Below are 24,642 nucleotides of genomic sequence, written 5' to 3'. Positions count from 1 at the left end.
GTCATGAAACATTTCCCCAAGCTCTGCCTCGGGCTCTATCGACTAGGTTAGCTGTAGGGAGCCTTGTACTTAACACATTACCTGTATTTAGCTGTCTAGATTAACAGCCAGGGAAAGGCCATTTCCAAACTACATTGTATTGTAAATTGTCAGTCATCTCCTGGAGGCTCATCTGGATTACACTTCTACAGCAATCATAATCCTTAATCAAGAAGATTAGGGGAACCAGCTAATCCTGAAAACAAACACTGGGTATCTAGCGGAATTAAGCGTGTTTTCCCGTGGTAATGCCCGTCATTAACTCACCATCACCACCTGGAGCCTATTATCTTTCCTCTCCCTTCCCCACATCCCCAAGCCATCTCAGGCAATATTGAGTGGCCTTGGGTAACTTGTTCCAAGGATACAGCACTCTATCTCCTACAAAGCGCTCTCACAAAATACCCGGTTTTTATAGGGCAGGTATATTTAAGAACCTGGAAAGAAGCACACTAATGTATTTCATGCATTTGTTGCGACAATACAGCAACAAGAGAGGACATCTCAAATAAACGGTAATCTGCTTTTTGGCTGCAAGCAAACAGGAAGGTGGTGATTTGATTGTTGCCAAGGACAAAAATCAAAGACGCAAAGGCTTTACAGCAAGGCGTGGCAGCCTGCAAAGCCTTTGGACTTGGCCCAAGGATGGGCATGGGGCTCTCCCTGCACCCTGCCAGGCAGGTGGCAGAGAGAAGTAGCAGCGGCAGCTGGATCCCGATGTCTGTACCTCTCGGACCCAATCTGGGGCACCTGGGGCCCTTGCTAGGAAACTTGCTGACACCGGCTCTACAGGCAAGCAGAAGGGGGTTTGCAGTTCTTTGGGCTGGTCAGCTGGGCCAGACGCTCAAAATATTTTGAGCCCGTTAGAAGAGGTAGCCCTGGGCCAGCGATCCCCTATTAAAACTGACACCAGAAGCTGAGAAATACTTAACTTGAGGCTGTTTTGCCATCTCGCATTAAAAGAATGATTTGTAAGGCAGATTCTTCTTCCCCCACGTCCTCCGCCGTTTCCCATTTCCCGCCCCCTTACCCTCAAAAGGGCATCAGGATCCGGGCATAAAAATCAAACCAAAAGCAGTACAAGATTGATGTGTCCCCCTTGCAATAACAGCATTGCACGTGGTCACCAGGGTTAAACGGACCCAGAATCTCTGGGCTGGAAATCGCCACGTATATCAATTTTATGCAGCATGGAAAGAGATGTCACCAAAGGAAGCTTTGTTTGTACGTACAAATATCAGAAGATAATACACGCAGCAACAAGACGGGCAGGGGGTTGGACATGATGATCCTTCAGGGTCCCTCTCAACTCTACAGTCTATGAAAGACTCCAAAATGTTGGCATCACAGTTAAGGAGGAACCAGCTGCAAAGTACTGGCATAAAGATTAGCATTTTCTTCTCATCAGAACAGAATGTCTACACACGATATCACTGTGGTACCAAGGGCCACACGCATTAGTACAGGTCACTGGAGTATTTTATAAAGCAATTGCACCCCTTCAGCCAAATACAGCATTCATGGAAGGACGGCTGAATGAGGCAACGGCTCAAGGATCTGCTGCATTACACTCAGCTGCTTTCTAGTTAAAGGGAGATATAGGTCACACCCCAAAAATCTCACATTAGCAAAGCATCAGGAAATGCACTCCAGCAGAATAAGGGAGATTACAGCAAGAATACATCCGGAGAGGTCAGTTAAACCTCAGAAGTGAAGCTGCAGCGTGGAAGTGTTCCAGCAAGAAGAGCAGAGCAAGGGATTCCTCATCTTTGTTCCTTGCTATAAAATGTACTAAAACCCCCAGCAAGCCATGAGGAGTGCTAGCCCAAGCTGTGACTAAGAGACCCTACAATAAAAAAAAGGTATCGCCTGTTGAGCGTCATATAACATTTATATAAAATGGTGCCAGCATTATGGAAAATTGAGAACAAAAATGTCATTATTTCTTCCCCAGCCCTGGCACCTTCATGCTAGTTTTTAAGAGATAAATACATTATAAGAAGATATTTCTATAAAATTTAATTTGGACTATAAAATTCTGCAATAAATGAAAACTGGCCAAGCTGCATTGACAAAACCATAAATACCCCAGTGAAAAATCCTAGGCCCAGAACAAGAGCCTCGAGGAAAGAGGATAAACATTCTTTATGTACAATCTTCCGTGTGAAACGTGGGGTTACTCGTGCCTCCGCTGACAGTAAAGAACGGGAAGGAGCCTTGCCCATCGCTATCCTGAGCATCAAGAAGATTTTATGCTGTGAGGAGGAGGCCTCAGCTGTCCCCAGCGGCAACTGCCTCACTGCTCACATCCACAAGTCAAGTCCAGATTTTGAAACAACATATTTAAACCCGCTGAGCTCCAGCTGCTGCTGGAAGGCACATGTGCCTTGGCAACAGCTACCTGCCGAAAACCGGAGCATCAGGGCATGCCAGGTAAGTACGGCCTCGATGGACAAGAACTACTGATGGATGTGTCTGCTACGTCGGCCAGTGCTGAATGAAGCCTTGTAACAGGGTTGTCATTTAAGTGGTTGTAATGAGGCTCTAAAGTTAATAGCCCATTAAGATGTATGAGGGAAGCTCGCACCTCACCGTGCAATTGTTCGTGTTCAGCTAACTGCAGTCTCCGCAGCATTACAGCGAGCTGGCTCACGGCATGCAAGCCGCGATGCTTTATTTTTAATGAAAATTGATATGATGAAGCTCTAGTGGTTAACACTGTAAGAAAACACTATTACCTCTCCACTTCTGACTCCCCCTCCTCATTCCAGAGGAAATAAAAGGTCTTTTCCACCTGGCAGTTCCCATGTGCATTTTCTTCTGGAGGAGAATTGCTCTCATTTTTGCACCAGCTCGAGCTGGGTTGGACAAAGCATTTGCGGGGGAAGGGTAACTACCAGCATTTCACATTTTTAAAGCGTTTCTGAAGTCTCGTCTCTCAGGAACGTAAGAACTCCAGATGCCTTGTATTCACCAATCCCCAAGCAAGAAGTGTTTTCTTTAAGCTATTTAAATGTTATGCTATTTTAACAGATGCAATGATACCAGGGTAGGGAAAACCGATGACACATCACAGACACGCAACTACAGGCACAAATATTACCAGTAAAGACTACGGCACTGGATTGAATGTTTGTAAAACAGATGCAGAATAACAGTGCCTGCAATGGAGGGCTCTGAAACCCAAGGAGGCCAAGCCCGAAGCAACAAGCCCTGCAGCAGGGAAGCTCTACAATGTCCGTGTCACCAGCAGAGACCCAAGACCAGAGACCTGAGGTCCCTCCGGGAAGCTGGGCAGGGAACAGAAAAGGCCCCCCCAAGGCTGTGCGGAGCCAAGATGCAGCTGCTTTCCCATCGCGGTCAAGAAGTGCCTGGCTAAAGGAGCCCAGCGGCCGAGGACAGAAGCTCCGTGGCAGCATGAAACCACCGGTGGAGGACCGGCTGCCCCCCTCGCCACCGTCCTAGAGGCCAGGGCACCCGCGGGGCTGCGCCTGCCCCCCAGCACAGGAGGACTCTTAAGAGAAGTCTTTGCAAACGCAGATCTGTGCTGTCCCAGAGGAGCAGGTGGTGCGCGGGGCAGAAACTGCTGTTACGGGGTTACCGAACAGCGCAAGAAGCGCGGCAGGGACACGGTTTAATCCTCGTTTCACAGAAAGGGCCTGTTCGCAAATGGCTTAATGTCATTCTTGAGATTAAATACTGTTCACTCCTCGCACAGCTCGTTGCTTAAGCTCCTACTGCAAAGCCGAAAAATCCCCTTTGCAGTTTTCAGGCCCGGGGAAAACAGGCCCCCTCGGTGTTAGGCATTAGTCTTGGGGGATTTTTATGGCACTTAGGTGGGTGCGAGGCCCCTCACGATACAGATGTGATCTAATCCCTGCCCCACGAAGCTTGCTCACTCATTTCGGACAGGCGTCGAGGGAGATAAGACGTGAACAATTCCAGTTGGAAAGGGTCAGAGGAGAAAAACCTCGGGGGGACAAAAAAAATCAGGATAGAGCAAAGGACTGAAATATTGTAGCTGACCAATTTATTGAAGAAGACACAGAGGAAGCGGACAGTTAGAGGGAAACAAAGGAACAGGTGGAAGACGGGGCAATGAAGGGTGGGGAAGCGGGGTGAACTGGATGCAGTGGAAAAGGAGGTGTCAGGAGAGCAATGATGCGAGGCCGGTGAGCAAAGAAGAGACTCTCCGCACTGTACTAGTATCAAGCGGGGAGGTGGCCCCGTGGGCACCAGGGTGGGCGACGTTGCCACGATCGAGACGAGGACTGCTTTGACTGCAAAGGCAGAAGGGGTAAGGCCGGGCTGTGGGGACACAGCAGGTCCTGCATCCGCCTCAAGGACCCTCCTCGAGGAAGGAGCGGTGGCGCTGGCGCAGGGTTTCTGAAGGAAGCCCACCAACCTACAAACAGGAGAGAAGCGTGTCGAGGGCTTGTGTTTAACTCCACTTCTTTTCACCTGCCAGAAAAGGTTAAGTCAAAGCCGGCTCTGAAGAAGCTTCCAGTGGCAACGGCAGCCCTACCGTACACCTACGTACCTGTCACCGCTGGATCGCCGGTGGCCGTGCAAACTGCTACTAGCAGTCCAACAGCCCCTCCACTCCTCTGCATTGTCGGCGACGCTCCTCGGCCTCCCCTCGCTCCCCCCGAACGACAGGCCACCTATTCCTGTACCTGCTCCCAGCTCTCACCGCAGCAGCTGTCGCCTCCGGCATCACCCCCACGGTCGACGCGTGCCATGCGCCAGAAGCCTTCAGAGCTCCCAAAATGCGGCTGCTCCGCTCCCATTGAGCAACAAATATCAGCAGGCCGCTGACACAACCCCCGAGTGCAACCTACTCCTGTCATCCCAGGAAAAGCAGAGGACGAACGGACCTGGGACTCATTGATTCTCAACTGGGAGACGCAGCCGCAGCCCTGAGATGAGTGTGCGGACAGGAAGTTATTCAGCACCCCCGTTCTAGCAGTAACCGCCTGCACGTCGGCGTCCCCGAGTCCCTGCTGCCGGCACATTTGGCAAGGTGAAGGCACGTACTTCTCCGCTGCTTGCATACGCATCAGGACAATGGCCCCGACAGGCTCCAGGGGAATCCTGTTAAACATCTCAATTAACTTAAATTGCTATAAACTCAATAACTCACCTGCCCGGTGATGCAAAACAAAGAAAATTGGACTTACTAAAATAGCTTCTTATATAGGTTTTTTTTTTTCCCCTCATAAAAAGCCCACCTCTGGACTCGTGTATCCGTCCCCATTTCCTTTGCACAGTAACAGGTGAGAACCATGTGAACAAGGGGTCCAACAAATGCTACTCCTCTCCCAGGGGCATGACTCTGCTTCCCATTATATGACTAATGATTAGGAACTTAGCGCTCTCACATGGCTGTGAAAAGCCCTAGCCAATGCTCCCGAAACCTGCTGGGGAAGGGGGCAGGGATTACCTGCAGGCTAATGATGAAGCACCTGAAAGGCAAGGTGGCTTTCCCAAATCCACAAATCGAGTCAGTGGCAGGGGCCCCCCTCGTTCAAAGTGCCGGCGCTCCTTACAAGGCTGGGCTGCCTCTCCAGCTTAGAAATTGTGTTTCCTGGCAGGGAAGAAACCACCCCCAAATCCAGCATCCAAGCGCCTCGCCAAGCCCCTCTGCGGGTTTATTTTGCAAACCCAAGCAACACCCGGCAGCATTTCTTCCCCTGCACAACCCACGCCAGGCTAGCAGCACAAACGCAGAACAGATCGCGGCACCTGCGGCGGCGTCCTTTGCACACGTCAGTGCTAGGCCAGGAATTGATGCATCGGCCTGCAGGCATGTGCCCTTCCCTCGCCAGACACAAGGACCCAGGGAAGCTGCAACACCCCCACCCCCACGCAGCCTTTGCATTTTCTGCTTTGTTTTATCGTCTCCCTCTCAGTCCTGCTGTATTCAAGATGCAGAGCTCATCTCAACAGCTATTACAGCCCAAACATGCCTTCCAGGAGCTGTCTTGCCAAGCCATTGCCTTCATTAATATAATGTTATCAAATTTCTAATGCTGGTGCTCTAAAGCAAATGTACTGTTACCGGCTCACCACTGGCCCATTTTTCAAGAGGAAAACAGCTGCTCACTGAATCTGTCACTTCTCTTCCAGGCCGCTCCCGACTGGCGCACAAACCGAGCACGGGTTCGCCCCTCCGTAGCTTCCGCGAGCCGATCCAGACGCAGCACAGCACTCTGCCCTGAGCAGTTCAAGGCTCGCTCTGAGCTCGCAGGAGGCAGACTGGCGCTTCAGTTTGGCTTTGGAGAACTGCAGCACGTCTCCAATTACTCCTTAATTACCAAGATCGTCTCTATTGAGAAGCTCTGGGTTTGGAGGATCTGTAACGCTGCTGCTGCGCCATCTCCCCCGTCCCCATCCCTCCCCTTCCCCCAGCCACCGGCAAACATTTATGATTGATTTCCAACTCATAATCCTCGCTGCTTTGCCAACAAATCGCCATTGCCCTCTGGACACCTACAACATCTCGCGCAAGCTCTGAAGGCGACGCTCAGTATTTACCACTTTCCCCCAAGATGCATTTCCATTATTTACCACATCCAGAAAAACAGTATAATTGACACGAGCAGCAGGGAGAGCCGGGCTCAGCCCCGGTTCAGGTGATGGGGTCTCGCAATCCTCCAGTGAAGCATTTGTAAGGCAAGGTCTCCCCGCAGAGAGAAGGAACAAAGAGAGGAACTTTAGCTGCGTGTAGTTTATTTCTGCAATGCCTCATGTTCATTGAGTCACACTTCAGTGCTCAGAACCATGAAGACACTGCTTCTGAGCTGACATTTGTAGTTGCCTCATTACTCTTTTCAAAAGAGTTTTGCATCAAAGAGGCAGAGTTTCAAACGGCAGATTCCTGTACACATGCACAGCAGCTTATTAACAGACACAGGAAGCAGAACCACGAGGAGCTGCTGGCTCTGAAGCACAGCGATTGCATGAACAGTTAAACACTGCAGCTAAGCAACTGGGCAGGCTTTTGGCACGCTGGGGAGGAGCGATGGGGCTGGTGATTTATTCATAAGCCCCTGACCGGGCTTTGCAGACATCCCCTCCCCCTTCCACCACTCGCCACAACAGGACGGACTCTAGTTCAGGCCTACCTTCATGTTCCTTTTCACTGGTTCCGACTTTCTTGATCTTCTTCGGGGATTTCATGAAGAGTGGGAAGATGGTCCTCAGGCCGAGGATGTCGACAAACTTGTGACAGTTGTCCGTGCCCTCGGGTCCAATCATGGCATGGTCCAATACCTTCAGGGCACTGCTGCGAGAGACCTTCTTCTCTCTGTGAAAACAAAGTACCCCTGTTCAGGAGCGGATGGCTGTGGGGAACGGTGGAGCAAAGCTTTAGTCATCCTTCTTTAACGAGCCTGCATGCAAAGGAGGGATTAACAGCGGGAAAAAGTGAGAAGTTGTGCCCAAGTCCCTGTACCAGCTCTGTTTTGCTACCAGCCACAGTGCTAAAGCCACGGCCGTGTCCCTTTCAAGTCACCGCGAAGGGCAACGTATCCCTCGCTTTCCTACCTCAAAAGCAGCCTCTCTTCCAGGCTGCCAGACCCACAGCTGCACGCCTGGAAGGGAAGGGCTTGGGCTGGAAGACGGGACACATGGAGCAAGCGCTGCTACCCCAGGGGGTAGAGAGTTCGGGGGGAGGAATGCGGTTAGCAACCTCTTCTTCATTCCTGACCGACAACACCCCCATCACGAAAGCCAGGACTCCTGGTGCCCTCCACTAGGGCTGCACTCGGGGCCAAATGGAAAACCCACCTCTTTGCCCAGAGGGGCCTACAGTGGGATCCTTCTCTTCAGACCACTCTCTTTTTTTAAAGAAGGAGACTCTACCCCTGCTGCTTGCTGGCAGGGAAGGAAGAGATGCTAGTGACGTAACGGGAGTCTCCGATGCAGCACTGCGGAGGACGTGGAAAGAGAGAGGACCGCTCCTGCACGCACAGTGCACCAAAGAGCAACCTGCCTGGCACAACCTGGCCCGGGAAACAGAGCTGTTCCCGCTAGTCTCTGTGCCGAGCTGCATTTGAGAAAAAAGGCAGAGTCCTCCAAAAAGGGGGTCGCTGGGGACCTCGACGGTCCAAACAGGTTTCTTTTACCAGCGTAGAGGACCCAGGAAACACTAAATCATGCCTCAGCTCAGCTGGGAGTTTGGCTCCCATTATAGAGGGGGTTAGGGCGCATTCAGGTGCCTAACCCTACCGGCTTCTATTTAATCGACCTGCTAAAGCTTTGGGCCGGGGCTCCTGGTTCCCACACAGTACACAGTCAGCTTTTATTAAGTCCATTTAGATTAAACAGCAATTAAAGAAGATGATCTCCTCACACTGATGACAGCAAAAAGTCGTTTATCATCACCAGTCCATAAGACAACTAAGGCAGAATTCAAAGGCTTTGCAACGTGCCAAGTTCCCAGCTTGGCTTTACTAAGGCAACAGTTAGCAACTCTAATAACAGCAAAATCACTGAATTTTTTCTTGCTGGCAGAGACTAAGCATAGTCTGGAAATCTCAGCCTCCGGAAATCGGATTTCAGAGGTAAGCAGATGGATTTTCAGCTATTTCATTTTAATATGAATTTGTAATTTTAATATCTGTAATTCACACTGATGGCAGATACCTTCTATCCATCTTGAACCAGCAACATAATAAGGCAATAATTCCTTTGAGGATATGCTTTAAAAAAAACCCAACCTGTGAAACAAACTGCAAAGGGAGCCACGGAAACATTTAGCCAGCAGAACAAATGAATCAGACAAACATTAGCGGGAGGCAACGTGAACCGGAGAACAAAGGAGTCTACCACGCTCCTTTGGAGGCCAGCCCAGCACTGCAAACTGGACTCCCCACATGCCTCACAGACCTCACCATGGTCTGCTCCCAGGGTTGGGAGCATTTCTCCAATATCCCCTCCTCTAACAAACGTATAGCAACATGTATATTTAATAAAAGAAAAACCCTCGAGAAGCAAGATGCTCCGCTCCACACGCTTCTCCCTCCGGGCAGGGGATGAAAGAACAAACAACACATGACAGATGTTTGTCACATTCTTTAATGCACTACTAGAAGGCGCTCGCCTGCTATGGCGATGAAGGCAGTAAAAAAACCTATATTGTGTATTACTGAGCATGCTGTCCACTTCACTCTACATGCATTCCCTCTCCTGTTAGCTAACGGCCAGGCAAGAACATCTCTCCAAATTCAAACCCTGCCTTGTGGCCATACCCCACATTTGCACTGCAGCTCAGTAATGCAGGATCGAGATTGCAGTGGGAAGAAGCCTTACTGGAACAAACAACCTACCAGTCCAGACTGGGCGATCGCCCTGAGCCCCGGTCTCTGACTGTGGACCACATGAGATGCTTCTCAAGACGCTCCACGGTGGATAACAGTGGAGATCGTCCTTTGTAACCTCCGCAAGTCAACTACACGGTCCTGGGACATGACGTATATGGCCCATCTGAAATATTTTATCTTCCCTACTGTAACTGTGGGTGGTTTGTTAATCTCCGCTATGATTTTGGCCTCAATCTTATCCCATGACAAAAACTTCCACCTGTTCATTATACGCTGAAAAGAGTCTGAACTGGAGGTTCGACCTTTTCCCTGCCCTTCCCACTGCAGCCTCCTGCCTCCCCACCCCACCCCAGCCAGGTCAAGGTAATAAAAAGCTAACAAATAAAGTAGGTTTTTTGGCTGGACAGCCTAAGAAATGTTTTCAGGGGAAGTAATTGCATATTGATCAACATTTAGGCAGGTTGCACAGAGCTGATCTCTGGAATATTCATTGGGTTTAAGTTCAGGCTTTTAGAGATCAATAGCTGTTTGACTGGACTGTCTGGGGTTGATTTTATTTGAAATATTTATTCTACTGGAGGGCAAGTAGTTTATCTTAGTCTCATCTGTGTTTATTGAAGTATCTTTTAGCTGAGCACTAATTCAAAACCCAAGCATATGTGAACATCCCCAAACAGAGAGCGGTCATACTTTAAAAGGGGGGCTCTGAAGCACAACTTCATCACGGCACCTTCCTCTCGCACAGAGCTCTCGTCTTTCCTTTACTGCCAGCTTTGGGCCAGGCTATTCCTTCAAGCAGGTCAGGTGTCAAGCTGCCCTAGACTCCTGCAATAGCATAAATGCGAAGCAAAACATGAAACATCTCCCCATTCTGGCAAAGTAAGGTTTTCATTCAGCCTGCCCCGGGGTCTCTTCCCCCTCTGAATGAACATCTTGCTCATCAGGTCTGCTTGGAATTAACACACGTTGTGGAGAGATGCGCCCGGAGCCAGGTGGACCAACGGCAGACCCCCTGGTCGGGCTAACAATCAACCCCACTCACAACCAGTTCCGGACAGGAGCCCTGCAGACAGCCCCCAGCAGCACCCAGCCTGCTGCACGGGCTTATTCCAGAAAGATTTTTGTCCTATGGATTTTTATTTTCACTTGGTGCAAGAAGCAGAAGAGACCAGGCACTAAAAGCCTGTGCATTCAGGTTTCCCGGGGACCCACGTGACTCTGTATTCACCTACGCCAGAATCCCAGGCTTCATATTCATATTTTCCAAGGCTTTATCCATCTTTAGGAGCCACTTCCGGACTGAAAGGAAATGAGGTCTCATCTTCCCATAAACCTCCTTTCATCCAGGAGTTAAATGTAGTGACTCCTGACTTGCAAGGCAGAAAAAAACCTTGTGAAACAAGACGCTGTGCAGAGAGAGCTCCCACTTGCAGGCCAGCACTTCATTCATTCACTGGGCAAAAAGGTTTGTCCAGACAGACAAGGACTTCCCACTCCTCCACCGCTGAGGTTACAGCACCGCATGCATGCCCCGGACCATGCTGGCCTCCTTCCATTACCAAAGAAGAATCAAGGACAGGCCACTTTCAGAAGCAGAATGCCAGGCTGGCCAGACCAACGGTCAAAGTCTGCAAGGCAAATGCCATGTAAAGTGGCAATTTTTAATTTAAAGAGATTCAGCGAAGAGGCGTGCTGCGTTTCCGAGGGGCCATTAGGAAGGACAGGACAGCCAAATATAAAAGGATTTTCATAGTCATGAAAGATGTACCTTAAAATAGCTATAGACAAGCTCTGCGAAGCAATGCATGCAAAGGCTCGTTTGTCTTTTGTGTCTGGTCCTGCCCACTCTCCTTTCTTCTGCTGCACAGTCAGCAAGTGTTTGTGTGCAGGTCAAGGAAAGCCATGCCAAAGTACTTTGGAGGAGCGAGGTCTGTTGTGCAAGCAGCGTGGGTTTGGTGAGCCCGGCTTCTTGCTTTTGTCTGCATGCATAAGCACCTGCGGCTAATGACGGAGACAACCTCACCTCCTCCTCCCTGCACAACAGAGATCCTGCCTGACACGTCCCTGGGGAACGTGGTGGTCGCTTCTCCCGCGAGCCAGAACAGGCTTCCACAACAGAAGTAATAAGCCCCCTGTCAATGTTTTCAAGGAGAGTGACAACACAATTCCCTTCTCCTCCCCGTGTTGCTTTATGGAGTACGCTGCATTTCTGTTGCTCAAGGCGGTGCCGAGGAGACTGCATGGCATAAAGCACTTCCTGACCTGTAAAAAATGGGACTGCTCACGAGGAGCGACTCTAATTGAATGTGACATTTCGAAACCTCCTGCTGGTGGCCACCATCTTGCAGATAAATTATCTCATTTGTGACATCAGCAAGCCTCCGCTCCCAGAGGACAGGTGCATCCCCGAGCAATTCTTTGCCCTGCCTCCGAGCCCTGTTCTCTCTCCACTGCCCACAGCCTCGGTCCCCACCATCTTCTTCTCTCCCAGACTTTCCACTTCTGCTTTCCGCAGATCTCTCCCTGGACAGGCAGCACGGCCCAGCTGCACTCTGCTGATGCTCTCATCCATACCTTCATCTCCTCTTAATATGACAGCTCCAACTGCCCTTACAACGGCTCCAGTCACTGATCGCCACGCCGCAAGTGCAGACTGCTGCTGTCCACCTTCTCCACGCGCAACAAGACAACCACAGCAGACATCCTTGGGTATCACCACCACATCCCCATCAATTTGAGCACCCAGTTTATAATGCCTCTGGGTACCGAAGGCCTTGCACTTACTCCAGTCTCATGGGCATCAATTCTTCATGCCCCGTTTGCTCCCTCTTCTCTTCAACCACCCACGCCTGCGCCCTTCATGCTTTCCTCCAGTTGTGGCACTGCCAGCACTAGAGTCTTCTCAACAGTGGTCACCCTCTGGGGCACCCTCCCTTAGACCTTGGCTCTGACCCCCCATGCCACCGAGTCACCCTTTCACATACCTCTGTTTCCTTGGCCCTTTTATTTTCATTTAAATCCGACTAAGCCCGAGGAACATTTTAGCATACAATTAATTATTCAAAATCAAGCGCACCAGCCAAAGGTCCAACATAAAAAAAGGTGAAAACCATTTTCCACTTGCTTTAATTAGAGCATGTGTCCTGTTCCTGTTGAATATCTTATTTAAAAATGTATTAGCTGGAGACATCAACCCTGCAACTGTGATTTACTCGTTACTATGAGACTGGAAGAAAGCACGCAGCCCTTCAGGGAAGTGGGAAACAAAATTTACTCAAGGGGTGAGTTTCCCTTCCTGGCAGGCAGTTTAAATCTCTAAAGGATAAGCCCAGTCCCTGTTTTTGTTCCTTTATTATCCATGGGAATCTTGAGTCACTATCTGTTAGGCTAAATATTCAGCTGAAGGCCACAGCCTGGCAGCGCCAGACATGGGAGAGTTACCCCCCGAACACAGACGTGCCGAACGCACTTGGAAGCGGTAGATGTCGCGTGCAACATGCGTTCAGAAGTAACCAAGATTTGAGCCAGGACCCTCCACTCCCACGGCTCACCCTCTCCCCCAAATCAAGTGAAGAAGTCTTCCATTAGAACTACTCATCCCTTCATCTCTATAATCAAACATCGGCTGTGGTACAAATATTAACTCCCTTCACTGCAAAGAAAGGCAGAATTCCAGGTCTCTCTCGCTGATCTTCACAGGCAGCTGATTGAAATGCACAATGTTCCACCCTCAGCGTGGGTGATGCAGTCAATTATTTTTAGCAGACATTTCTCTTCTTCCCTCTTTGCCAGCCTTTCCTGCTCCTTAACGAAGGTCTGCAGACAATGTGCTAGCAAGTTTAGTGCTCTATTTACAGTGCTGACCTAGGCTTTTGTAGGCACCATGTGAAATCACAGCCAAAGCTCACAGCAGCGTCACTGTCTGAGCAAAACAAGCAATTGTGAGATTTCTCAGCATAGCTCCGTGGATATCCCAAGGATTAGAGAGTACTGGATATTACCCAGCCTGCCTAATGGCAGCTATGCTGCAGGTGCCCCGGCTCTTCCTCGATGGTGTCCTCATTAATTTCCTCCATCCCAAATTCACACTGCTATGCCCAGAGGCTTAAATGCTGTGCCAAATGTTTTCCAGTCCTTATATGAAAAGAGCTATGGGAGTGGAGTGCAGCCTGTTATCTCTGAGGCTCCCCCATTTTATCTGTGCTGGTGAACTTAGCAATAGTATTGCTCATCCCCGCCTTTATCTACTTCACAGGTAGAAATAATAAGCAAGCAGCACCCATAAAATTAACTGCCTTGAGGAGCCAAGAGACCCTCGGGTTAACTCCAGAGCCTCCCAGGACTGCAGACCTAAGCCGAGTCCCCGATAGCCCCAGGAAGGGGCAGTAAGCAATCCTGCACCTCTCTGCAAGCAGAGATCCAGCAGTGGCAGCCTCAGAGCAGAAAGCTGGCATGAAGCCCCGGACCCAGGGAGAGACATAAGCACACGAACGGCTTCACACTTCTCTGTAGCTCCTCCGACTCGATGTGTTAAAGTCACCCGTGGTCAAGCGGGTAGGACCTGGCCATGCTGTTATCGGGGCCTGCTGTTCCTCTATTGTTGCAAACACTGAACCAAAAACACCCACCCCAAAGAGCGTTTGGGAAGCACATGCTGACATATGGTGTGAACAAACTTGTCAGCAGCACAGAGGGACAAAGGATTATGATCTAGGTCTTCTTTCTCCTTTCAAGCAGCCTCCTTTTAGTGCTGGAGAAAGGGGTGTGGAGGATGAGAAGAGAGACAGAGCACAGGCAGCAGTAATAACAGCTTCAATGGGTACCCTCGCCCCTCATCTGCAAGAAATACCTCTCGGGGGGGATAGCTCAACAGGCACTGACCTCACGTGAGACTTGTGGCGGAGGATAAAACAATGCCGATGGCAGTGGCTGAGGATGGGCACAGTCTAAAGGACCAGGCAGACAGTCAATCCAGGCTGCTAGGGCAACACAGGCAGATTACAAAGCTTGCCGATAGCTTGTGACCCTTCTGGATTGCAGCAGTTCAAGGGGGCACCTCCTCGCCGGTCTAATCCCAGTTATTATTAGACAGATGCGAGGATCCACTTCCCTGCACACGCTCTAGAACAAGCCCAACTTTTCCCCAACTCCCCTCCCTGCTTCACTCCAGAGCTAGAAAGGATGATTTACTGGGGCTGCCTGCGATCCCAGGGAATGCAACTCTTTAACCCAGGAGAGCTCCTCACAGCCCCACACTCCTCGCATCCAACACCACTGCTCTTTTCAGAGGCTGGCCCAGGCATACAGAGATCACTAGCAGCTAAACTGTGCTTTGTCCTTCACAGCTCCTTTACAGCCACTAAACAAAGCGCCCAGGGAGAAATTCTCCCCTTGTCGTAATTGTCCAGCAGGGACCCCGGAGCAGAGGACGGTAAACAGCACAGCCCAAAAAAGGGAAAAAAGCCATTAAAAATCTGCCTGCTAAGTCCCGCCCACACAGCACAAGAACTCCAGGTAATTAGTTCTGCAAGAGGAGCCTAGCAGCTTAGTATTAGAGGCAGGGGGAGGCTTGCCTCTTGTCCTTGGTTTTGGAGCTTTTCTTTAATTAGCCTTAAGAAAACCCAGTGCTCTTATCTGCATAATCCTTCTCTCTGGTTATTTATTCAGTTTCCTGCTGCTGCACGTTACTGGGCCGTACGCTGCAGGACTACATTTCTCATTATCATTCGCTAGCCAACTGCCACAGGCGGCTCAGAGCCCCGGGGAGAGCCAGACAGCCCCGCGGCACGCAACGTAGGCCTGGGGTGCTTGGACCAACATGGGGAACGTGCATGTCTCCATAGGGAGTAAAAGCAGAGAGGGGAGAGAGAACAGGAGGCTCGGGGAGCACGAAGCCCATGTGCACATTGGAGGCTACGCCCCAGAAGTTTCAGTTTAGTTTTCACAACAAAACTCATCCGCCAAGAGGCTGAACACTGTGAAATTAAAGCCTTGCTACAGATGCAGGACAGGGAGAGATGAGAAGGGGCTGGCTGGATACACAAGCACATAGTGCCAGGTAGTCAGCAGTGAAGGGTTTTCAGCGGGGAGTTCCACACCTTAAGGCCTTTGTGGTCCCGCATCTGACAGCATCAGATGGGGAGCGCTGCGGAGAGGACAAGAGTACCACCCAAAGCTGTGCCCTGGACTCGTTACATCTGCATCTATGCACTCGTTGGTACCGCTAATGGAGCCAGCTGGGCAGCAGAGGTTTGGCCATCCTTCCCACTCTTGCAGCAGTTACAGGGGAGGCTGTTGAGGACAGGCAGTAGAATGGGATTTCTAGACTTGAGAAGGCCCAAGCGACATGGAGGGGGAGAGAAGAGAGCAGAGCACGTGGGCAGAGAGACGGCTGAGAGAGGGTGGGGAGATCAGGGAGCGCCAGCCATACCTGAGCATGAGGTTCATCAGCTGCAGCCCCTCCCCCTTCAGGAAGCGATCGCGGTTGGAGCTGAGCATCAGGCAGGAGCACAGGGAGTCAAACAGGTTTTCCATCATCTCCTGTTCCTCTGCGGTGCCGGGGTTGTGTCGTTTGAAAACCTGCAGGCAGACAGGGACAGGAAGGGCAGCCCTGACTTCATTGCGTGTGTGCTCTGCATCAGTGTCCACATTAACACTAGAGAGCATTCAGCTTTGGCCTCCAGCATGCACGCTACAGCTCGGCATGGGCCTGCCACTCCAACGGGAGCAGCCATCCCCTTGATGCAGTCAGAAGACCTCTGCTGCCTTAAGCACCTTGTTACGCGGAGTGAATGTCGGCTACGCCCTACCCCAGCAGGCCACCAACAAGCGAGAGCGGTTCTAGGGCAGGACTAGAGGTCATGCTGGAGAAAGACGGCCGGGGGCTCCTCCAGTCAATGGAGCAGTGGGGGGTACTGCTGCTAGCCAGAGGAAAGGCAGAGGAGCTCTTTAATAAACAGCAGAGCAGTGTAAAGAGATCAATGATTATTTGGAACGGCAAAGCAAACATTACCTCTAGAGTCCTTCATTAGCACCTTCAACACGTCTTCGTGCCATTCACGGCCCCTGCCCAAGCAAACTGCTCAACAACCACACGCCACTCCTAGCTTGTCCTATTTATTTTTCTGCCCACCAAAACCAAGGCCTTCCTGGCCGCCTCCTCAGCCCTTCCTCCTTGCGGTGCAAACCCCAGGCCAGTTCTTGCAAAGTGGAAGGGTCAAAAGACATAGGATTTACAAGATGAAGAGGCAGGAGTGAGAGGCATGATGTAATCTGAATCAAAGGGAGGTGGTGACCCCCCATCCGATCCTACAGCGAATGTGTATTCCAGCCCCTCTAGCTTCCCGCGACTACAATACAGAAGGTTCCGTGCCAGCGAACACCAAAAGCACAGCTGAGTGAAGCAAAGATGATGTTGAGGGGAACTACACCCTACCTGTACCACTACTGGTTCAGGAAATAAGAGGAGAGACCAGCAGCCGAGCCTGCTTCAGAGGGGAAGGGAGTTCACACAGGCTAAGAAACTGAGCAGATGGTGCCACCTGAGCTCTGAACTGCCTTGTGCCTCAGTATTCCCATCTGTAAAATAGGGGATAATCTCCACCTACCTAGCAGGCCAGGCTGTGTAGAAGTTCATAGGGCTCTATATCCATATACCTACTTTAAGCATGATGATGATTTGACATCTACAAGTTAACGAGACAAGTGCTACCCCCAGCATCTGTTTTACGCTCTCATGTCCAGGCCACAAGTCTCTTGATGGCAGGAAGGATGCTAATTACTCACCGATAACTGCTGAAGCAGCACATCGATCCCGTCCAGCTCCCCAAGCAATTCCCTGTTGTCTGGTAGGGGAGTGGGGGGAGAAAGAGAGAGAAAAAATGAAGCTAACTGTCAGATTTTACAGCCGTCTAACACTGATACATCAGCAAACAAAATCAATATGGCTTGACAGAGTACAAAAGCTGCAGAGAGAGAGAGAGGGAAAGCAAGGGGAAGCCAAAGGCAGAGGAGAGTGCTGTCATGATTTGAAACAAGCCTGGATCCTATCCTAACAGAATATCAATACCGGAGGCAGAGCTCACCGTCGTTGTTCTGGAGCAGAATAGCCAGCACCTCACTGCAGTACAGCTTGTTGGCGTCAAAAGGCATCTTCGCCTGTTGGAGAAACACGGATTGAGAAAGCCGTCAGGGGCCCTGCTCCGGGTGTTTATTGTGATTTATGGCATGTGCTAATCAGATCCCTTGCAATGCATGAGCAACATTTAAAAACAAAACACAAACAGCCGTAATTTTGCAAAGAGTCTCGGTGCCAAGAAAAAAAATTTATTCTTCCCACCGGTTTAAGGGGGGGGAAAATCAACTCAGATCCCTCCGACTGCCTCCATCAGCAGGTACACCTGGCAGTCAGCTCAGAACGACTACAAAGCAGGGCTCCCAAGACAGCCTGCCACCACTGCTTCTCAGGAAAAGCCTCCATGCTGTGACAGATTTTCCATACTTGCAGCTTATGCGCAGCTACATACCTGCACACCCTTTCCCCCTTGTGAACAGCCTCCACCAAGAACTGGACTAGCATAAACTGTACCACAGCAATGCTACCCAGGGGCAAAGGCTGACCTTCTGCACCTGGCACAAGGGTCAAGGTGCCACGGGCAGGACAGCATACAAAGTGCTTGCACTGCCACACTGCGGGCTGCTCATGCGCTGGGGCATCAGTCTGCACCGTGCATCAGCTGTTGCCTGAAAAGCTGGAATTCTTTTCCTGGGAAGAGGAAAGTCCCCCACCAGGCACCACGCGGCCGGCTTTATTTGTGGAAGCCGACAGGACAGCTATACCTCGGACATGCCTGTGTGAGAAATGGACTGCTACAGAGGGTTGCAAAACAACCACGAGGTTTTTTTAAAAAATACCTAATGCTTAACTCCCTCCCCCCGGCCCCCAGACTGCCTGGCTACTAGCCTTCCATTCTGAAAGAGAAAAAAAAAAATCATCACATTAAAAGCAACAGATATAAATATTACATTAGTCTCTCTGCTTCCAGTGCAGAGTGACTTGCAGTGTCAGTGAGAGAGCTCTCACCTCACTCAGCTCTGTTTAGGACAGCGGCCTTCGTCTGCTTGGCCCTCTGCAGACTAATAATGTGCAGCCCGAAAAAGAGCAGGAAAGCAGGAAAACGCCATGTGGACATGAAGCCTGTGGCTCAGAAAGACCCCCCATGCTCTGCAGACTGCAGCACTTATTGCAACCATGTGCCCACTGCTGAAGAACAAGAGGCACTGGAGGTGGAACGCGGCAGCCATCTGGAGCTATCAGTACTCGCAGCTGATGGGGTCAGCATGTACCTGCTCCTGCCGTGCGACAGGCACTGGGAAATACAGGCTCCCTGCGCTGTGCCGAAGCAACACAACACTGTTTTTATGTGGAGGAAGCAAAGGATAACACCCCCACGTCAGCATGCGGAGGGAATTTGGACAGGCAGAATGCAGTTAGTCAATTTGGAAGACAGCGGCGCACACTGACCATTGCACAGTTAATGACCTCTAGCCAGCCTCTTGGTGCAAAAGGCAAGGCCTTCAACAGCACAGAGCCCTGCCCAAATGCAGAGGCACTGGCTTAATACTCTATCTGTGAGGTGGGCATTCCCCACCTCTTCTTGGACAAGACGGGATCTGTGCTTGCTACATATCTGGATATGGCATCTGTTCATCAGCAAGCTGATACCTTTTAAGTTTCCCCAGCCCCAAGCGCATCCCAGGGAAGCACGCACACTTCACTCAACACATTAAAGTTTACGGCTCAAAAGCAGCTGGAATGACCTGCTCCAGGGAACAAGCTGCCACACAGAGCGCAAGGGAACCAAAAGGCCACGCAACACCAGGGAAGTATTTCCCACCTGACACTGCTGCATTGCGCGGGTGGCAAGTGGATGCGTCTGTCGGGGCTGAAAGATTCAAACCAGGCAAGTGCTGCCAAAAGCAAAGGTCACCGAGCAAGCTTTCACTAGCGTGCGTCTCTCCACAGTGACAGCTTGTAAGCAAGAGAAAACGCTGCCTGATCACACTTCACCCAAACCCAGATGAAATTAATGCATGTCAGAACGGAGAAAACACACGGATCCGGCATCAGGCTGCTCAGGCCTTTAACATTCACGTTCTGTTGCGCTAACCAGGGGACTCCGAGTTGTGATTATTTTGCTTTCCCAAGTTTCTAAGTCTTTCAGCTGTCAGAGTAATTACAAAACCAAGAGCAGGCTTACCTGCCTGGAATAAAATGAGCTTGCCTTTTTTTTTGTTTTTAAGCAAAAGAAATATAATTATGTTCCTACCTACAGTCAGAAATTATAGGCTGCTGCTGCTTACGAGTACGTAAGGGACACAGGAGCATTTGCAGACTTCTGCAATTACTGGAATGTATTTTGTGGCTCACTTGCCTCCTGACTAGAGAGAGATCTCTGTGTGGGAGGCACGGCAGCACCTTCCAGCCACAGGTGCCATCTTCTGGACACAACACCGAAGCCTCGACTGCTACAGCTCCTTCAGCTGCTTCACACCAGAAAAGTGATTTATTACAAACTACTAAAATCTACTCGCAGGCTATTAGTTCGTTTCCTGAAGAACCTCCACCACTTCCCCCATGCTAAGGAGCCTCATCTGACAGCTCCCTGGGGATGACTCCATGCTCTTGCTCAGCAGCCTCTTCAGAGCTGAAAACATCTTGCTGTTTCCTTTGCGGGTACCCAATTGATGAGCCCTTCCAATAACTATACTCATTTCAGCCCATGGAGGAGTCCTCATACCTGCAAGGCAAGGGGGTTAAGGCCCTGGTTCTCCCTTTGGGAGCTTCTCCCCTAGCCTCTAATGGCTTTAGTATGGAACAGAGGTTCCCAAGCACCGGGCCAGGAGCCAGTACCAGGCCGCAGAGGGTTGGTTGTTGGGTCGTGGCATGAGCCCCCTGCTCAGACCCCCATCTGTCTGCCCAGGCAAGCGGCTTCCAGGGTCACAGCTGAGTTTCCAGGGTTAAAGCCAGGCGGCAGGGGAGTCCTGGGAGGGAGGCACCTGGCTCTGTGCACCCCGTCCCGCTCCTGTCCAGCCAAAGTAAAAAAAAGGCTGGGAACCACTGGCATAGACAAAACCAGCCCAGCTGTTTTACTTTGCTTGTCCTCCAGCACTTCCACGAGGAAGTGGTATGATTGAAGACAGGGTGCAAGTAGTACAAATCAGCAAGGAAGCATGGGGGACTGTGAAACCCGGACAGCCTAGGAGTCCGTGCCGGCCCCAGACCGCTGGTGCTCGTCAGGCCCGGGCACCACCCCAGCTCATCAGTTATGCCTCCGATACTACCCGAGGACAGGAGGGGAATCGCTCACCTTTAGCCGCTTGAGCAACCACTGCAGGAGGCCCTGCTGCGCGGCTTCGGTGCACATCTCCGGCCGGAACTCCGCCATGTTCTCCACAATCGCTGCGGACACAGAGAGAGACCAGAGCTCAAGCCCATGTGGTTTGTGTACGTTTTCCAGCCCTCTCCTCTCTCAACTCTCCCCCTCAGCTCTCACGTCCTTCCCAGGATTGCCCAGCTCCTTCCAAAGGTACAGATCTCATTTGCAAACCTTCACATTTAGAAAACAAGGCTGCAGAGTTGCTCTAAGAGTACAGCAGCCTCAGTTCCCTCATAGCCACGGCAATCCGTCTGCAGACAGGGCACCCTCAATCCCGCCACCCACCCCTTCTCCCGAGGGAGAGCTCCGGTGCTATTCCCTGGGGAATTGCTAACTTACAAAAATTAGCACCCACACGACAACATTAACAAAGACCTCAAGGGTCCTTACTCTAGTGCCTCATGCTGGCCATAAAGGTGGGGAGACAGAGAAATGAGGACACCTTTGAGTACCAAACTGCTCCAAATGGTCTGCAGGTCATTGGGACTGATGGCAAAAGAGTGGGTGCGTGCATGCAGAAACCTGAGACAGAGCCTGCTTCACAGATCAGACACTCTGGAAACAGGGCTTCTCGGAGAGAGGCATTTAGCTTGCTCCCAGCCCCCCGCTTGAGAGAGAGGGAGACAGTGAAGTGCTTCACATGGAAGCAAACAGCCCTGCAGTTCTCAAACTGCGGTCCAGAGAGAGCTGGGTGGCCCCGAGGGACCAGCACTCCTTGTTTCCAGTCCCACGAAGAGAGGACCACTGTGTATTTGCTTTCCTTACGCTGACTTGCCATAGAAGCTGTTTGTGCAGCTGCCAAAAGGTACCACGACATGCACAAGTAATGGTCTGAGCGTTATTGAGGGAACAGGAGTGTTCGGTAATCAGGCACAGGTCTGAGGCCTTCAAAGTAATTTTCCAAGAGACAATAAACTAAAAACTAAGGAGCTCAAGGAAACATGACTCCCGAAAGAACAGATGTGACAAGCAAATATGGTTTTTGGTGCACCACAAACATGCATTTCACACATCAGAGCCCCCTCACTTAGATACATTAGGAAAAGGAGTCTCTCTCCAACTATGTTGTCTGTTCAACAGATTTAGGCTTTACTGCTAGCAAGCAAAAGTAAAGCAGTGCTGAAATGACATTCACAAGGCCCTTTCCATCTGTGGTGGTGGCTGAACACAGAAATAAAGAAAAACCTGTTCACTCTTCTGTGGACCATCATAAAAAAAATGAGAAGAGATAGTGGGCTGGAACAGCCCTTTACCGAGTGTGTTGTGGACTCCATCCGCCTCCTCTTTCACACCTTCATCCAGGCGCTCCAAATTCTGGACCAGCAACGCCACAACCTGGCCGTCCACCTGGGTCATTGGGGTCACGGGAAGGCAAGGAGAGAGGATGGCAAGGATGTGGGGGGAGTGGGAGGAAAGAGAGAACGGGAGATCTCAGGTAGTACGAAGTAAAGAAACACTCCAGCAACCACAGTTCCCACCAGCAGACATTAACAGCCATGCTTTGAAACCCCAGAGTGAGCAAAGGAATCAACTCGTAAACCCGCCCCCGTTTTCCTTAATTAAACAGACAGTTTTTTGCGTGTCAGATAAACCAGAAAAACATTTGAAAGGAAACCATGAGCCCTGTCACACTCACTACTCCCCGAACTGCCCGCATTGATTTATCATCTGCCCGAGCGCTACGCACTACAAACCCACTGGGCAGCAGCTGCCTGTCAGCTCCAAAGCAGCTCCCCGTCCCGCCAGCTCCTCAGCGCTGCCCCTGCGTTTTAGTCCCACCCCAGCCCTGGGCTGGCTGCGAAGCAGATGAAACCAGGCCTGCAAGGGCAGCTTTGAAAGCCAAAGGCCAGGCAGTTTCACAGAGCAGAAGTCTTATGGCTACAGGCAAATCTAGGGAACAGTACTACTGTTTCGGCTTTCCTTGCGTGGGAGGTCATAACAGAGGTCAAAACCCTGGGTTTTTGATAGGCATATTCACCTAAGCGAGGTGGTCAAGCCTATACCACAAATCAACAGCAGAAATGAGACTAGAGAATCTAACTAGGCTCCAGCCCCAAGACCAAGCCCTTTAGGTGCCCAACTTCAGAGCTAGTACTAGCCGGAGTCTGACAGCACCACATTCGGCTTCAGATGTGAGGACAGAAAACTAACGTATCATCCCAACTTCACACCCTACTTGCTGTGTGCGGTTTCCTTTAGCATCAGCAAGTACAGAAACTTCAAGGCTTGGTTCACTGTGATCAGTAATGCAACCACCTCCCCAGGGGCCTGCCAAGACTATACTATATCCTTAAAATAAAGGAGCCATCCCGAAGCAGACAGCTCACATCTCCCAAGGAGATGGCCAACCGGTTCCTTTCAAAGCCGACAATAAAACCTCGAAAACCTGGCTGTTGTTAGTGGGCCGGTGACAAGGAAAATGCAGCAAGAGCTTTTGTTCCATTTACTACTTCTCAATGTGTTTCAGAGAAAACATCATCTGTACCTGCTCCTCTCTCCTACTTCTTTCATCCACCAACCTTTCCATGAAAGAACAGTAATTAAGAACAGCACAGAGGCCAGCTAGAGGAACTCAACTCGGGGCCACTGTAATTAACCTTTGGAAGGTAACATTATAGGGACTAGACAAGAGGGAGTGAAGGAGGAGATGCAGCTGCGTTCTCACCCCGCTCTTCCAAAAAACAATTCCCTGTCCCCTTAATCTCAACATAATAGTTACAGAACAAGATAGAGCCCAGCACTTCGCACGGGCAGCAATTTACCAAGAAAAAGCCTGAGTGGAGAAAGGATGCACACGACTCCTGCTCTGCTGGGCATCGTAGGATCGTAGACCACGTGGACTGGACGGAGCTCATGAGGTCATTTAGCCCAAACCCCTGCTCAAAGCAGGACCAGCCCTGACTAGATCTTCTCCACAGTGTATTTCTGCTCAGCCTGACCTCCTCCTCTATGCACAAATCCCAGGACATACAGTAAAAGAAAAGAAATGACACCAGACGACAGTACTGCACAACCATCACGACAGTACTGCAGTGCCAAGAACCACGGGTACGGAAAAGACGGTGGTCCCTGAGTGGGTATCCTCCTGCTCTCTAAGGTATGTTGATCAGCATGAAACTGGTACTCACCAGAGCATCTATGAGGACCTCGGCTCCCTCTTCACTTTCGTGGAGCGTATCTATATCAGTCAGTTCTTGAAGCAGATCCACCACAGCTATGGACACATGTGGGAGGAATTAAGGACTGCCAACATCATAAGTGAGACCTTGTTTCTCGCCCTAATACCACAGATCTGTTCTTGGCCCAGCCTGCTCAGGCGCCAGGACCAAAATAGCAAGGGGCAGGTCTAGATCAGGGCAGAGGAGAGGCAGGCGCTGCCATGGCTGCCCCGTCCTTAAGAACACCAAAGCTACCAAAACCAGGGGTAATACGGGGACATTGTGATGTGCCTGTTATGTCTGGCGATGTCACTGCTCTTGGTGCTATTTTTCTACCCCGAGATGTTTAAACCAAAGCCTCAAGAACTCGTACAGCCGATTGCCCACCCTCTGACACTGCAGCGACTGCCGAGACTGAGCGAGAGCACAGAGAAATGCATTAAAATAGTGCGACTTGCACACCCTTACTAACTCAATGTGGCATGCACCCCGCTAACAAGGCCATAATGCCAGACCCCTTCTGCCTGGACTCTCCAATTAGGGGCATGCTCCTGGAACCGCATGCCCCACAGGAACAGCAAAGATCCTGCCAGCCCAATTTCCACTCATTAACACGGGCTGCATAACACATGGCTCCCTTGACTGCTGCACCGCTCTCTAGTACAGCCAGATATATTCCAT

At 50.7% G+C, this 24,642-nt stretch overlaps 1 protein-coding gene across 5 annotated transcripts in view; it reads right to left on the bottom strand.

The window, feature by feature from the left end:
- The window catches only part of CTNNBL1 (catenin beta like 1), a 64,701-nt gene that overhangs the window by 21,220 nt on the left and 18,839 nt on the right, over positions 1-24,642 (bottom strand). For 4 of the 5 annotated variants that reach the window (XM_059713110.1, XM_006259195.4, XM_059713108.1 and 1 more), the window contains exons 5-11: positions 23,932-24,029; positions 22,057-22,150; positions 20,735-20,826; positions 17,450-17,522; positions 17,151-17,209; positions 15,796-15,944; positions 7,167-7,348 (exon numbers count right to left, since the gene is read on the bottom strand). In XM_059713110.1, coding sequence (XP_059569093.1) covers positions 7,167-7,348; positions 15,796-15,944; positions 17,151-17,209; positions 17,450-17,522; positions 20,735-20,826; positions 22,057-22,150; positions 23,932-24,029 — 747 coding nt within the window. Of the gene's footprint in view, positions 1-4,047; positions 4,445-7,166; positions 7,349-15,795; positions 15,945-17,150; positions 17,210-17,449; positions 17,523-20,734; positions 20,827-22,056; positions 22,151-23,931; positions 24,030-24,642 lie in introns of those variants that run through there. The other variant, XM_059713111.1, reaches the window with a different exon arrangement.

Source organism: Alligator mississippiensis, chromosome 9, assembly GCF_030867095.1.
Source record: "Alligator mississippiensis isolate rAllMis1 chromosome 9, rAllMis1, whole genome shotgun sequence".
Classification (NCBI taxonomy): domain Eukaryota; kingdom Metazoa; phylum Chordata; order Crocodylia; family Alligatoridae; genus Alligator; species Alligator mississippiensis.
This window is presented reverse-complemented; position numbering and strand designations above follow the sequence as displayed.